The sequence below is a fragment of the Aspergillus steynii genome (genome assembly GCF_002849105.1).
Source record: "Aspergillus steynii IBT 23096 chromosome Unknown P170scaffold_1, whole genome shotgun sequence".
Taxonomy (NCBI): Eukaryota; Fungi; Ascomycota; class Eurotiomycetes; order Eurotiales; family Aspergillaceae; genus Aspergillus; species Aspergillus steynii.
In genome coordinates this window covers 1,466,987-1,480,685 of record NW_020194398.1, presented here as the reverse complement: position 1 = coordinate 1,480,685, position 13,699 = coordinate 1,466,987, and the positions used below count along the sequence as shown (strand labels likewise).

Below are 13,699 nucleotides of genomic sequence, written 5' to 3'. Positions count from 1 at the left end.
GTCATCCCAGCCGAAGGACGCTGCTTATCGGGGAGCCAGGAATATGACGCTAAAGGCCATCGATAGCCACTGCGACGATCTTGCAGACCCGCAAGGACTTGCCGGATCGCGTAAAGATGCTTGATTTCGCACCGAGGCAAGGTGCAACGAGTGGCTTTGTCGATCGCAGTGGACCTGGCTGTGGTTTCCTTTCCAAGCGGAGGTGATAAGGTCCGATGATGCAGCAAATATTTAAATAGCGTCTGGTCTCCCGCAGATCGTGAGCCGGCTTGTTGTGCACCGTCGTTTAAAATGTTCTTTCCGTCGGTCTCACTCTGGGCATTGGGTCTCTTGGCTGTTCAGCCGGGAACTGCCCTTGTGTCGCACCCTCCTAGGAGCCAAGAGGGGACATGCAAGAAGACCACGGTCGCTATTTTGTATGTTGATTCGGAAACCAGTTTGGGAACCTGAGCTGACCTAGTCTAGGGGAGGTGGGATGGCTGGAATTTCGGCTGCAGTGAGTTATCGTCTTGATCACCGACAGGTGTCCCGACTAACGACGACAGGAAATTCTATCAAAAGAGTCTGTCGACGACTTTCTCATTCTCGAATATCGCGATCGAATCGGAGGCCGCGCATGGCATGAGAATTTCGGAAAGGACAAAAATGGCAAGCCTTATGTGGTGGAAATGGGAGCCAACTGGGTATGTTAGTCTTGGGATATATCAAGGTAGCTACTGACCAGGCACCAGGTGCAAGGACTGGGTAGCCCCGAAACTCATGAAAATCCCATATGGACCCTAGCGAAAGAGTTTAACCTCTCCACAACATACTCTAACTACAGCAACGTGTCAACGTACAACGAACACGGGTTCAAGGATTATTCTCATCTGCAGGATGAATACGATGCGGCCTATGACATCGCGACTCAAAGAGCGGGAACCATGCTCAAAGACAACCTGCAGGATCAATCGGCGAAGTCGGGACTGGCATTGGCCGGATGGAAGCCCAAGTCGGATGATATGGAGGCGCAGGCTATTGACTGGTGGAGCTGGGGTACGTCGAAAACATATAGGAGACCGCGGAGATGGGCTGACCGTCGCAGATTTCGAGGACGCGTACTCTCCGTTGGAAAGCTCGCTGGTATTTGGATGTGCAGGCGACAACCTGACTTCCAATGGATTCAGTGATCATGACAACTTCGTGACGGATCAGCGTGGACTCAACCACATTGTCAAGGGGATGGCGTCCCGGTTCCTTCGTCCAAATGACACCCGTCTCCATCTCAACACTCAAATCACGAACATCACCTACAGCGACGATGGCGTCATCATTTCGAATCGTGACGGCAGCTGCGTGGAAGCCGCATACGCCATCTGCACCTTTTCCCTCGGTGTTTTGCAAAATGACGCGGTGACCTTCCACCCCGAACTGCCTGACTGGAAGCAGACCGCCATTCAGATGTTCACCATGGGCACATACACGAAGATCTTCCTGCAGTTCAATGAGACCTTCTGGCCCACCGATACTCAGTACTTCCTATACGCCGATCCCAACACCCGCGGCTGGTATCCCATTTTCCAGTCTCTCTCCACGCCGGGATTCCACCCGGAATCGAACATCATTTTCGTCACGGTCACTAACGAGTTCGCCTACCGTGCCGAACGCCAGTCGGACGAAAAGACCAAATCCGAGGTCATGGAGGTGCTGCGGAAGATGTTCCCAGACCGAAACGTGCCGGACCCCACCGCATTCATGTATCCGCGATGGAGCACCGAGCCATGGGCATACGGCAGTTACTCCAACTGGCCAGCTGGCACTACCCTGGAAATGCACCAGAATCTGCGCGCGAATGCCGACCGGTTGTGGTTTGCGGGCGAAGCGACGAGTCCGACGTATTTCGGCTTCTTGCACGGCGCCTGGTTCGAGGGACAACACGCCGGACGACAGATTGCGCGCCTGTTGGATGGATGTAAAGGCAATGGGACGAAGTGTGGGCCAAGGAAACATTACGAGACGCTTCATGGAACGACTCCGCTTGCTGACTACACCGTTGTCAATGGGTGGGATGGAAATAGCTTTGTGGATAACAACGTAGACTAGAGAAAGCCAAACTTAGCATTATAAATAAGAAGCATGCATCCTGTTTTGAGTTTGAGCTTGATTGATGATCTATGATTGAAATAATGATGAAATTGACGATCGAAGCGCTCATCATGGCCATCAATCGATGGAAGAGAATTATCTACAGGAGATGAAGCAGCCGTGGAAATGGAAGGGTGGCGATGTGGTTTGCCGGTGATGCAAACATGCTGCCTGCCTGCCTGATCCTGGTGCCTTGCATGTCAGGCACCCCTCTCGTTTCTTATCCAGATTATTGACTATCCCATCTCGAACAACCTCACCAACCCTGATAGCTTAGTACTTCATTTCTCGTTCCCTTGAACAGCAGCCACAGGGAAAGTACTCGCTGTCGACGAACCCAGCGCACTCTTCAATGCCCTCCAAGCATACCTCATCAAATAGACACCCAACGTAGCAAAATTAAGCCACACCAAGACAACCAAATAAACCAGCGTCTGGGGCGGAATCCACTTGAAGATGGCCGTGGGGTCAAAATCCACTCCCGCGCGGGTCTTGAACTCGTCGATTTCAGCCAACGCCGTCGTTGGGCTATCTTCCTGTTGACTCTGGGTGGTCCTGCCATTATCCGTCACAGTCCAGTCCTTGCCTTCCGGGTCGTTGTAGATGATAGCTGTTACGGCGAACCCGAGCACCACCATGAAGAACGACATAACGGCTTTCATGAGGAGTTCGTAAAGCCAGGTACAGGTGAAGGTGAAGAGAAGGAGGGCGGCCTTCTGGGAACGACGGTGCGCTGTGGTGATGGTGTGGGCGATAGTGTTGGGAGCGTCATCTTTTTGAGTGGTTGTGAGTACGATGAGTCGAGCGAGAAGAAAGGTGAGAAGACTGATCGAGGCGAAGGACTCGATGAAGCTGCTACTCGTGTTCAGGACATTGAGGGCAGTGAACCCGAGCGCCGTCAGGATCCAAGAGGTGAGCAGGAAGACGGCGAATGCCGTGTAGAGGTTGGTGCCGATGGATGAGAGCGTGAAGGCCATGACGAGTGGATCTCTCGGCTTGAGCGATGATTAATTCCAGGATGTTGTTGAGGATGGAAAACCCTTTACGGCATCCTGTCAGATTATATATCGTTTGCTTTGCGAATAGGCTGAAAGCGCTAATTTTCTAGATATGTTTGGTGCCTGGTTTGGCCCCCATCTTATGAGCCTCATTGTCAGACTTTTTTTCTAGGGGATTGTTTTGTTAGCAGCATTTAGCTGGGTTGTCATTAGGCTTGGTACACTAGGTGGTGGGCTTCTTTAGTTCGTTGGTCCCTTGGAGTTGGGTCTAGTCGGTTCGCGCCACGAATTGGTTTTGCGAAGACTTGTGGAGAGAGTGTTGAGAATCAACATCAATTCATATAGTAAATCATGACGATAGATTCACAAACAGGCAATGTAGCTCTTTGTCGGATCAGTTGCCACGATGTATTGAATGGGCAGGCCAAGGAATCAATTTCAAAATCCCCTGAATTCAGCGAGGCTGAAATGGCCATTCGGAGCCTAAAATCCTCGGTGACGCTACCGCCAATGAACCCTCACGCTAAGGGATACGGCGGATCTACCGAGGACTCCGATCGGAACGCCTCTTATCGGTCGGCTCGCGTGCTCCGTAATGCAGGGGGGACTGAAATTTTAATGGGCCAGGAAATGTCGTGCTTCCGAGTGTTCTTACTTACGGTGAGCCCCATTCGGTTGATGCTGAGAAACAACTTCCTTGGACGTTCGTGAGATATATAACTTGTGCCGCAGGTGTCAGTTTTAGGTTTTGCAATATGCATTGCGATGTAGTCGCTGATATCTCAGTAGGAAAAATTGATGGATACAGCTCTGACCCGCCCAACAGGAGGTTGATCATCCGGTCGATCTATCCAAATAGGCCGGCGAGCAGAAGGGAGATCGACCGGGCAGCTCAACGGCTGGGAACGAACTTCCGTACTTGCGAGCGAGGGAATTGGTGGATACACAGCAGCATATGCATGTGCTCATGTGAGCTTGTAGTCACGATGATTTCTCTGAGCCAGACGGTCAAATAACCTGTGGCGCTCTCGAGCATCGGGCGCCTGCTTAACCAGACTCGCTTCATCCTCATGTAAAGGGTTTCTGGGTTTTTTCAGGACTTCCTTAGGCGAGCTATCATGTTCATGTATTCTCGTACTTCTCCAACCCCCAACCAATGCCAAAACGACCGTGTGGGGTTGTCAGTGAAGCACAGTGGGTTGCACTTCATGAAATAGATCAACAAGGCTGCAGTCAGATTTCGAACCTATGTATTGCAGCTTGCATGATGACGATGATGCAGTCCTGAACATGAGATCTACGACGTTAGACTTGACAGAGCCGATGGAAGACGATGATCGACAGCTTATGCGCCAGCTGCAGCAGAAGGGAAGACTAGTGGCGGGGTCAAGACATGGTAAGTGAGTTGACAGGGCGCCACACGACGATCCAGACTCATTGCGGAGGTGCGTAACCGTGGGTCGAGACTTGCGGTAACATCTTCCACGGTACTGCTCGCAACCCCTGGAGACTTGGAAAGACCGGGTTGGATGGTTTCATGAGTTGTGGATGTTGATTTGTGCTCCGGATTCGCTAGCGAGTGAGGAGTCTCGTTCTTTGTTTGTCAACGGTGGCTGCGGCCTGGGGCCGCAACGGGGTATTTATTTACTTTGTCCTTCCTCCCTCAATTAGCCCACTTAGCTGAACCATCTCCATCTTGACCATTTTCAACCAGTTCATCGACTGTTTCCCATCCCCTTTCGAGCAACTGCTAATTTCTAGCCTCCACCATGGCCACTCCCTCGGACACCCCAGACGAGCTTGTAATCCCATCCGGTCCCTTCTGGGACACCCTGGACCCCGTCATCAGCAGCGCGGTCGCCTTATGCTTCACTCCCCAAGAGCTCGAAGACCTAAAGCTCGACCCGTCTGCCTCCAACCCCGCCAAACTGCATACTCTTCAAGAAGCTCTCACCGAGAAGCTGCTGACGCTCGAAGCCGCCTCTCAGCCCTCGACCCTGCACGAGCAGAACTACAACCAATGGCAGGACTTAAAATCAAGCCTATTCCACGTCCACCGAGGCCTCGGCGATAAGGAAGAACAGGAGAAGATCCTGCTCGAGATGATCAACACGCCCAGTGCCGCGGGACGGGACCTAGCAGCCCTGCACAACCTCTCGGCGCTGTGCGAGGAAAAAGGCGAATACGAGAAAGCTGAGCGACTGGCGCTCGAGGTCTTACCGGCGATTCAGGGCCATGCGCTCCTTGGAGCAGCGAGCCCCCAGGCCTTGGGTAGTCTTCGGGTGCTGATCAAGGCGATGTGGGGACAGGGAAAGACCGCCCAGGCTGACGACTATGTGAAACAGGCGAGCGCGAGCATTGATAACCTGGTAGGCACGCCATTTGCAAAATATCAGCAGGAGGAGAGAGATGCTTTGGTGGAAGTGATGGCTGGTATGAAGTCCAAGTGAAAGTGGTAAAATCTTGGAAAGCTTTTTGGTTACTTGTCTTGATGATTTACTACGGAAATAATGTGCATATGATGAATGAGTATCTTTACTGGGATTTGATGTTGAAATGCTTCACCGAAAACCATTCTCCCGTCTCCAGCCCTTAAGATCCTCCCACCTGCGACATGTATGCTCGAGCTCCACTGCTGAAAGGGGCTCTTTCTTTCCTGCAGATTCTCATGGAGTGGTTCGAGTGTGAAGTCCTAGGCCCCGACTTGAGCATTTAGATTCTAACAGAAAAGAAATCTATATTCGGCTCAGTCTATTATAATGCTAAAATTAATCTATGAAAATATCAAAAGTACTCAAAAGTCCCACTGATTCAACCAGTTCATCATCTCATCCCGACTAATCGGTCCAAGCGCCGCCATGGTCTTGCTCGCCTCCTTCGTCCTGGACACGCTGATCTCCGCAGAGAGCATTTCCTTTCCGCCAGCCAATCCATTGTAGAAGTCCAATAGCTTCAACGCAGGCTTCTCACGGACGTCGTCATCTGATGGGCTTTTGATGTTCTCAAGCTCCTCGATCCACTGGTTCATAGGTACAGCTTCGACAGGGTATTTATCCTGGATGGCAGGTATCATAGAAGCCCAGGGTGCTTTGCTCGGGTTGACGAGGTTGAAGAAGGCAGTGAGCGTGTCAACTAGCTGCTTGCGTCGTGTGTGAAGAAGCTCGACAATGATAGTAGCCAAGGTGTCCTGGAGTTTGTTAGCAAGTCCTTAATGTGAGACGGGAACGGAGAGAGATCATACCACAGGGACCCAATCAACCTCATATCCTCCAAGACTGTCTGGCACCTTGCCAAGAGATTTAGATGTCTTCACTAGCGTAGGTACCCATTCATCAACATTCCAAGCCCCTTCCTTGGTGGTCGGGCCGGCGATCTGCCCCACTCGGAAAATGCTAGTCGGAACAGAAGATCGTCTAGAGGCTTCAAGACAGATACGTTCCGACACGTGTTTCGATTCACCATATCCCTGCTCCAGGGCTGCAGCTGGATCTTCGATGGGAAGTTCGGGCACTTCTGGGCCCATTTGCTCGGTCCATCCCCCGATCGTGCTGACCGATGAGACAAAGGACACGTGAGCCCTGTACTTGCTGTCGATGCTGAATTTCACAAACTCATAGAGTCCCTTGATATGAGGGTTCTCGAATGATTCGAGCGGGTGGTTGAAGTTGACCTTCCAGGCGTTGTGGATAATCACGTCCACGGTGTCCAACAACTCTTGATACTTGTCGGATGAAAGGCCGAACTTTGGCTCTCCAAAAGCCACTGTCAGGAATTCAACCTTACTGATGTCATGCAGACGGGCAGCCGGAAGTCCTTTTTCTTGGAAGCTTTTCGTCTGTCGGGAGTGGGCATCCGATCGATTGAAACAGTAGACCTTGGCCACGGACTCGTCCTGCAAAAGCGAGTGCAAAAGGTAGGTACCGAGCGAGCCAGTCGATCCAGTCAGGATAACGGTCGACTTTTCAGGGAGATCGATATTCTCTTGAGCAAGCGCCGGCAGCTCTCTCGTATACTTGGCCACCATATTGTTGACTCTTTCTGTCCGGGATGCAACAGACACGATATCTCCCCGCAGCACAGTCCGCAGGAATTGCGCCAGTTGCGAAACAGTGGAATGGGCATAGATATGCTGAGCCGTGATTGGCTGCCGATCGGCATCTGGCAGCTGGAAGGAAGTGGCCTTGGCGAGGATCTTTGCGAGCTGGATCGTCTGAAGAGAGTCTAGTCCAGCGCCGTATAGATCGTCTTCCGGGGCTATATCTTCACGGCTAAGCAAAGAGCAAACAATGTGGCGAACAAAAGAGACCATGCTTCCCTCATCAAGTGACTCGGGCAGTTTCTCTTGGCCCTCGGCCTCGGCAGCTGTATAAATCGCTTCGATTTCGTCTTTGTAGTCCCTGTTGACTGCATTACGCTGGGTCGTTCCCTTTGGGGTCACCTTGAAGGGCTTGTCACGGGACGCCAATCGGATCTTGTTCTTTGCAATCCGTCCATAATTCGGCACAGTTTCGTTCGCTTGCTGAACTGTAGGCCAAACGTCATCAATGAATTCCTTTTTGTCTATCTGTCCCTCTTCCTCCCACTTGGGCTCAATAATTAACGACGTTTCGAATCGGGACTGGCCAATCAAAAGTGCACGACCAATGCGAGGATGACTTCCTACAATCATCTCCAAAGTCACCGGATTAAGCTTCTCACCGTTGCTGAGCACAATGACATCGTCGCGGCGACCGTGATATTTCCACAAGTTGGGATTCGAAGGATGCTGAACAAAGAGGTCGTTGGTTCGATACTCCTGCTTGTCTGGGAATGTATGGAAAATGCCGTGGATTGAGCGAGAGTTCTCCCGGCGAGGGATCACCAGTTCATACAGCCCTTCGCCGACATGCTGCATGTCCACTCCGTATTCGGGACACCATTCAAAATGGTCCCAGTCCTCCTGTTTCTCGGGGACCAGGGACAGGATAAGTCCCATCTCAGTAGATCCAATCACCGATATGAGTTGCGTGTGTTTAGAGATCTTGTCACCAGTCTCTCTGGACAGAGGAGCACCCGCAAAGTAAACAGAGTCTAGAGTGCCGAGACATTCAAGCGCTTCTTGTGACTGGCTCATATCATCGAGAAGGGAGGGAGGAAGCAAAGCTCCCGCCGGTCGCGTGGCACGAATTGCGTCGATCATCAGTTCAACTGACAAGGGCTTATCCGGGAGGTTGACAAAGGGGATCTGGAAGTAAATGGCGTGCATGTAAGGCAACAGGCCCATAAGATGAAAGGCAGGTGTCGTGGCAAGAATAGGTTGGGACGAGGTGAAGCAGTTTGGCGTCGTGGATGGGCGACCAGCGCGATCGGCGACATGTTTATTGAAGTCAATAGTGGCGAGGTATCCGTGTGTGAGCGGAATAGGCTTGGGCATCCCTAGAAAATTTTCTATTAGTACGTGTTTCATTTTGTGTGATTTTCCAGAGAGTACCAGTTGTGCCAGAGCTGTGGATGATCAGCGCAGCCTGGTCCTCGGCTTCTTCGAACGACTTGGAAAAGGGATGTGGTTGAACTCCCATAGCCTTGACGATGTCACCAACTCCCGGGACCTCCTTGTAAAGCGTGTCTGGTCTCAATTCCTTGATCTCCGAAACCCTTCGTTCGAATTTGGTGCTGAAGAAAAATGTTTTGCACCCTGTGACATTCAGGATATGTTCGTAGGCGTCATTGGACAGTCGTGTAGAAGGAAGCAATAACTAAAATTTCCATCAATCAGTGACAGACCGTAAAAGGATAACAGGAGCACAGTAGCAGGGGGAAATAACAGGCCTACCTTGTGGCTAGTTTTATGGCAAGCGAGGATGAAGAGCAGATACCGTATATCATTGTTCCCCATGTAGGCAACAGTTTCTTCGCCAGTTCCCTTTCCAATCTCTTTTTCAATCCACCACGCTGTCGCGTTGACCGCGTCCGCCAGTTCTTTAGCGGTTAGATGGCGAAAGCCGTCCTTGATATCGGAGCCATTGGGGATGATTCCAAGAGGCTGTGTCGGATTGGAGGAGGCAAGCTCGTCGACAATGTTGACAAACAGGCGTTTTCCTGCTTGTTGGGGTGTATGGAATTGAGGCATCATAAGATTAAGGTCTAGACGAATTGGATGAGTGTTTGTTGCAATTATAGGCTGGTGGATTAAGGAACTTGGTCGATGGTCTCTCCAGCAGAGCAGAGGCAAGGCCGGATATTTATATTGTCTTAGCCTGCTGACAGAGTCCCCTTAATCATAGATAGGATTATAGAATTCCTACATTATTCCTCATGGAAGAGGCACTGGGAAATTATGCAGGCCGATCAACTGTCGAGGACAACCAAGGTGGATCTCACACATTCCGAGAAACCGCCGCTGATCTCAGCTCAGCCCTGACTGCAAGGGTGGCTCATCAGGAGGTAAGAATCAAATAACCCCGGTGCATGCTGCAGCATGACGACTTTTCTTTGTTCTCTGCAAGCAAACATGCACATGAGATGGCGTATAAACAAGCAATTATGATCACCGGATCCATTATTCGGCAAGAATCCTTGGCTACGGGGACTTGGGATGACCCGAATCAACGCAAAGCTTGGCTCATCATGATTGTCGAGGCACCAGCAATAATGCAGGCTAAGCTTAGCATACGGATGGGTTGTGCCGTTGTTAGTGCCCGGATCCCCAACGATCCACAATCTGACGTCAAACCAGCCTGTCCGTGCTTTGTCCGAACAGGGCAATATGTGCCTATCGACTCCATAAGTCTATGTGCAAGTCGGATCTCGGCATACCGACAGGGTGGTCTTCCAGGGCGAATCCACAGGAATGTCCCTCCTTGCATGAGCGAAGGCCAATGATCTGCCGCCATGGATGCCGCGGAGCGTATTACTCTTTTGAGTTGCAAGCGTTGTGTAACCGGCAGAGAAGCCCATGTTGCAGGCATTCCATCGAAATAGTTCTGGCCCGCTCATAAACAGGGATGTCTGTCAAACAACATTTGTAAGTTACGAGCCGAAGTGTCGTGCCCCATATTTCAGACACCGGATGTCAGGATGTCTAGGTGATCGGAACCTCGGGATCGAGCCATGGAACGCGATTGTTCTGCTCGATATGTCTACCGTCGCTCCCTTTATGAGCCAGTCGTTGTCATTGACATGTTGAGTTGTCCATTCATTGTGGCCGATTCCCTGCAGAACGGCACCCGCGGAGAACAGACGGCATCGGAAGGCAACGCTCGTTACGAGGCCCACCTCGGTGTTTTATCGGTTGCTGCCCATCTCTCCCGTCTGTCTCACTTTGATGCTTCAAGATTTGCATTCCAATTTCTTGATTCCACGACATGCTCCATTTGATGGCATTCCGCTCTTCCTTGGGCATCGCGGCATCGGTCCCGGTCTCGCGTCGTCGGATTTCCTCTCGCGCCGAGCAACAATTCCCAGTCTGTCGATGATGAAATCGCCCGATTGGGCGTAGTTTAGTTGCACCAGGTCATTGATGGAGAAACCTGGAGGGATGGTGGATGGTGGATGGTGGATGGATGGAGGGATGGTGGGATCCCGACTGTGCAAAGGAAAGAAAGTGCACTAACCTGATTCGTTGGCTTGCCTCCTTGTTGCCTTATTTGTCTCACCCGTGTGCTACTGCCTTGGTGCCTTGGTGCCTTATCCTCGTTTACTCTTCTCAATATGTTCAACGAAGATGAAAAAGCTCAAATTAATTATGAAAGATTGTTGCCTTGAAAATGACTGCGCAAATGCTTAACGCATAAAACTTATGTACAGTAACCATCGAAGAGGACACTCATCCATCCCCAGTCGCATCACCATCAACCCTTCACCACCTCCTCAAACACCTTGAACTCCACCAATCGCACCTTCTTCTCATCCTGTGGCTGGAACACCAACCGGATCTGATTCGTGGTAACTTCATCCCACGACGCCCGCGTAATGCCATTCGCCAAGGGGTCGCTATACTTGGCGTTCGCCACATCCTTCCACGAACCAGACTCGTTAGTCTGGATACGGTAGCTCTCCGGCGCATCAAATCCCTGCGTACTATTGGCGAAGAACGCAATCTCTGAGCTTGCGGTCTTTGTCCCGCTGCCAAAGTCAATCTGGTACCATACTTCGCTGCCGTTGCCGGCGGGCGAGTCCCATCCGTTCGCGATGCTTGAGTCCGGGAAGAACCAGACGCGGCCGTCGATGGCGCCGTGCACTCTCTCGGCGTCGGCATCAGCGACAGAAACGCTGCCTTTCGGGTAGTCAGAAGAGGTGGCGAGTTGGATGGAGACGGAGACGGGCTTTTCAAAGCTGGGGGGATCCTTGCGTGTGATTTTAGCAGTTACGCGGCTGAGTTTATCCGCCGTGGCGACTTGTTCGCCATCGACTTCCACGATGAGACCCGCTTTGCCGTACTTGTCGCCTGTTGCGTCCCATTGGACGGCGACGTCGTGGCCGTGGTAGAGGATTCGCTCGGCGCGGAAGTACGATACGGTCTCGACGTCTGCGAGCGGGTTTACCTCGAGGACGTCGTCCTCGCGGGGTCGGATGCCGACGAAGCCGGAGATGACCTGGTCGACGTAGCCGGAGTGGAAGTAGTGAGGAGAGCGGTCGAGACCGACGATTGGATTCCCGGTGTCGGTCTCGTAGTCTTCCTCGATGTTTAGACCACCGCGGATGGGGTTGTAGTGCAGTTTCGCGTACTGCGTTAGGATCTTGGTGTAGTCGGCTTTGGATATGACGCCGGCTCCGGCTCCGGTGGGATAGTGGTCCAACAGGTTGGCAAGGGCAGTGAGGGCTTGCGTGGTCTGGTAGGGCCACGCCGGTCCGTTCCATTGGCATTCGCGGTTCTTGCCTTCGTAGCGATATTGGCGCATGTAGTACTCGTAGCTGGGCTCGTTGGTGCGCAGACCATGCTCGCCGGCCAGCTTGTCCGAGTCGATCAGATGTTTCCATGCCTGGGCGTAGTCTTCCGTGTCATCGGGCAGATCATGGGTCCAGGGGACGTAGCCGACCAGCTCACGGCCTCGGATGAAGTCCCAGTAAGTGACATGCTCGTTGTCCTGCTTGTAGCGGTCGATAAAATGCTCGAATGTGCTGTTCCACAGGGAGTCCTGCACCAGTTTCTTAATCGTCTTGGCCTGGTCCTCGTAGTCGTCGGCGACTGCCTTGTTGCCTTGGAGGCTGGCCAGCTTGGAAATGGCCAGTGCGTTCGCGTATTGGTAGCTGTTGATGCTGGGACGGAAGGCAAAGCCACCGGTAAACCCGTCTTCTCCTCCCGAAGCATCGATACTAGAGATGGTATACTCGGTCGCATCAGTCAAGGGCTGGATCCAGTACAGACCCTTCGACGTGTCGTATCCACCAATATCCATGGTCGAGTTCCAGCCCTTGTACACCTTCTGCATGGCGTCGAGATGGGCGGTTGCATCGTCTGCCACGCCATCAACCAGGTAACCCTGCCACACACCGTCGGCCATGCTCTCGGAGAACTGGTAGGGGTTGCCGTTGGGGCCGTACAAGAACGTCGCATATTCATTCTTGAATCGACGATCGCGACACCATCGCCCCTCGCGCAGATGGAAGTTGGCCGCGTTGATCAGAAGCGCGTATGGCTGAACTTGCCAGCTCACGTCGACGATGAACTCGGTGGAGATATACCCGTATGACCCCAGATCACGCTGATGGGCTCGAAAGACATTCCAGCGATAATAATAGACGTCTTGGATCTCGGAGGCGCTGGATTCAAAGAGGGGAATGCGATCCAGGTACCAAGCTGCATCGTTGCCGTAGTATTGCTTGGTGATCTCCTCGGCATCGAGGGCAGCAGTTCCTAGGGCCAAGCTGGCCAAGGCCAGTGACGAAAAAGTCTTCATGTTGGAATGATTTGGTCACTTTGAGAGGAATCTGAAGTCGAAAACGGGGGATTATATAGGCATTGATGGGCGATGGGCCCATCGTGCGTATACTCTTGGCCGTCCGGTGGAGGGTGAGACAAATAGCATCATGCAGATGATATTTATGAAAGCCAAGATTCACGATTGGCTGGGCATGCGGGGATGAACCGGTTCCTGAGCGATCGGAAGGAGAAGTTTCCTGACTGCGTGCAATTCCTGTGGGATGAACCTTGCCAGTGTCGGGCCCCCACATTCTTAACTTCTTCACGTCTCCTGCGGGGGATCGGCGGGACTGCGAGAAATCTCCGTGCTGATTTATTGGATGGAAGATTGGGACAAGGATGAAATTAAAACAAAATATAAAAAAATGAAATAAAATCAACACAATCAAGGTAGAAAATAATAAAGGTATCAAAAAGATTTGAGGTGGACAGACACATGGTTTGCGCTCAATGATGAATGACGGATGAACGGACAATCTAAAAATAGTACGGAGCAGAGATGACGAGTTCCTTAACTCGCACCTCAGCTTAGTTTACTTTCCTCCAACTATATTGGGACTTTTCGGTATCTGGGTTTGGATTACAATTTTTTCATGACTCTATGATCTACTCTGAAAAGGATGCCTGTTAGAGCCGACATAATATTGCCGACGGCTAATGTCCATCTGTGACTGTC

The 13,699-nt window shown here is 51.8% G+C and overlaps 5 protein-coding genes across 5 annotated transcripts; 2 read left to right on the top strand and 3 right to left on the bottom strand.

The window, feature by feature from the left end:
• Positions 1–59: 59 nt before the first annotated feature.
• On the top strand, positions 60–2,142 carry P170DRAFT_372807 (putative flavin containing polyamine oxidase). Its single transcript, XM_024845215.1, has 5 exons — positions 60–416; positions 466–496; positions 546–683; positions 732–1,035; positions 1,085–2,142. Exons 1-5 carry the CDS (start codon positions 292–294, stop codon positions 2,080–2,082), a joined length of 1,596 nt encoding a protein of 531 aa, XP_024709424.1. The 5' UTR covers positions 60–291; the 3' UTR covers positions 2,083–2,142.
• Positions 2,125–3,189, bottom strand: P170DRAFT_431781 (uncharacterized protein). The gene has a single exon (XM_024848120.1). The coding sequence runs from the start codon at positions 3,099–3,101 to the stop codon at positions 2,406–2,408; it is 696 nt and encodes a 231-aa protein (XP_024709423.1). The 5' UTR covers positions 3,102–3,189; the 3' UTR covers positions 2,125–2,405.
• Positions 3,190–4,810: 1,621 nt separating this feature from the next.
• Positions 4,811–5,660, top strand: P170DRAFT_431780 (tetratricopeptide repeat protein). The gene has a single exon (XM_024848119.1). It carries the CDS (start codon positions 4,892–4,894, stop codon positions 5,570–5,572), a length of 681 nt encoding a protein of 226 aa, XP_024709422.1. The 5' UTR covers positions 4,811–4,891; the 3' UTR covers positions 5,573–5,660.
• A 254-nt stretch (positions 5,661–5,914) lies between these two features.
• On the bottom strand, positions 5,915–9,231 carry P170DRAFT_451957 (putative NRPS-like enzyme; the record flags this gene model as incomplete). Its single annotated transcript, XM_024851239.1, has 4 exons — positions 5,915–6,309; positions 6,364–8,537; positions 8,593–8,857; positions 8,935–9,231. The coding sequence occupies 4 exons, from the start codon at positions 9,229–9,231 to the stop codon at positions 5,917–5,919; spliced, it is 3,129 nt and encodes a 1,042-aa protein (XP_024709421.1).
• A 1,618-nt stretch (positions 9,232–10,849) lies between these two features.
• On the bottom strand, positions 10,850–13,404 carry P170DRAFT_431778 (six-hairpin glycosidase). The gene has a single exon (XM_024848118.1). It carries the CDS (start codon positions 12,998–13,000, stop codon positions 10,952–10,954), a length of 2,049 nt encoding a protein of 682 aa, XP_024709420.1. The 5' UTR covers positions 13,001–13,404; the 3' UTR covers positions 10,850–10,951.
• Between the last annotated feature and the right edge of the window lie 295 nt (positions 13,405–13,699).

Bases quoted from the DNA above. Each gene is read 5' to 3' on its own strand.
- P170DRAFT_431781 (XM_024848120.1), bottom strand. From the start codon at position 3,101: ATGGCCTTCACGCTCTCATCCATCGGCACCAACCTCTACACGGCATTC.
- P170DRAFT_431778 (XM_024848118.1), bottom strand. From the start codon at position 13,000: ATGAAGACTTTTTCGTCACTGGCCTTGGCCAGCTTGGCCCTAGGAACT.
- P170DRAFT_372807 (XM_024845215.1), top strand. From the start codon at position 292: ATGTTCTTTCCGTCGGTCTCACTCTGGGCATTGGGTCTCTTGGCTGTT. The intron at 417-465 runs GTATGTTGATTC...GACCTAGTCTAG, and splicing joins AAGACCACGGTCGCTATTTT to GGGAGGTGGGATGGCTGGAA. The intron at 497-545 runs GTGAGTTATCGT...TAACGACGACAG, and splicing joins TGGCTGGAATTTCGGCTGCA to GAAATTCTATCAAAAGAGTC.
- P170DRAFT_431780 (XM_024848119.1), top strand. From the start codon at position 4,892: ATGGCCACTCCCTCGGACACCCCAGACGAGCTTGTAATCCCATCCGGT.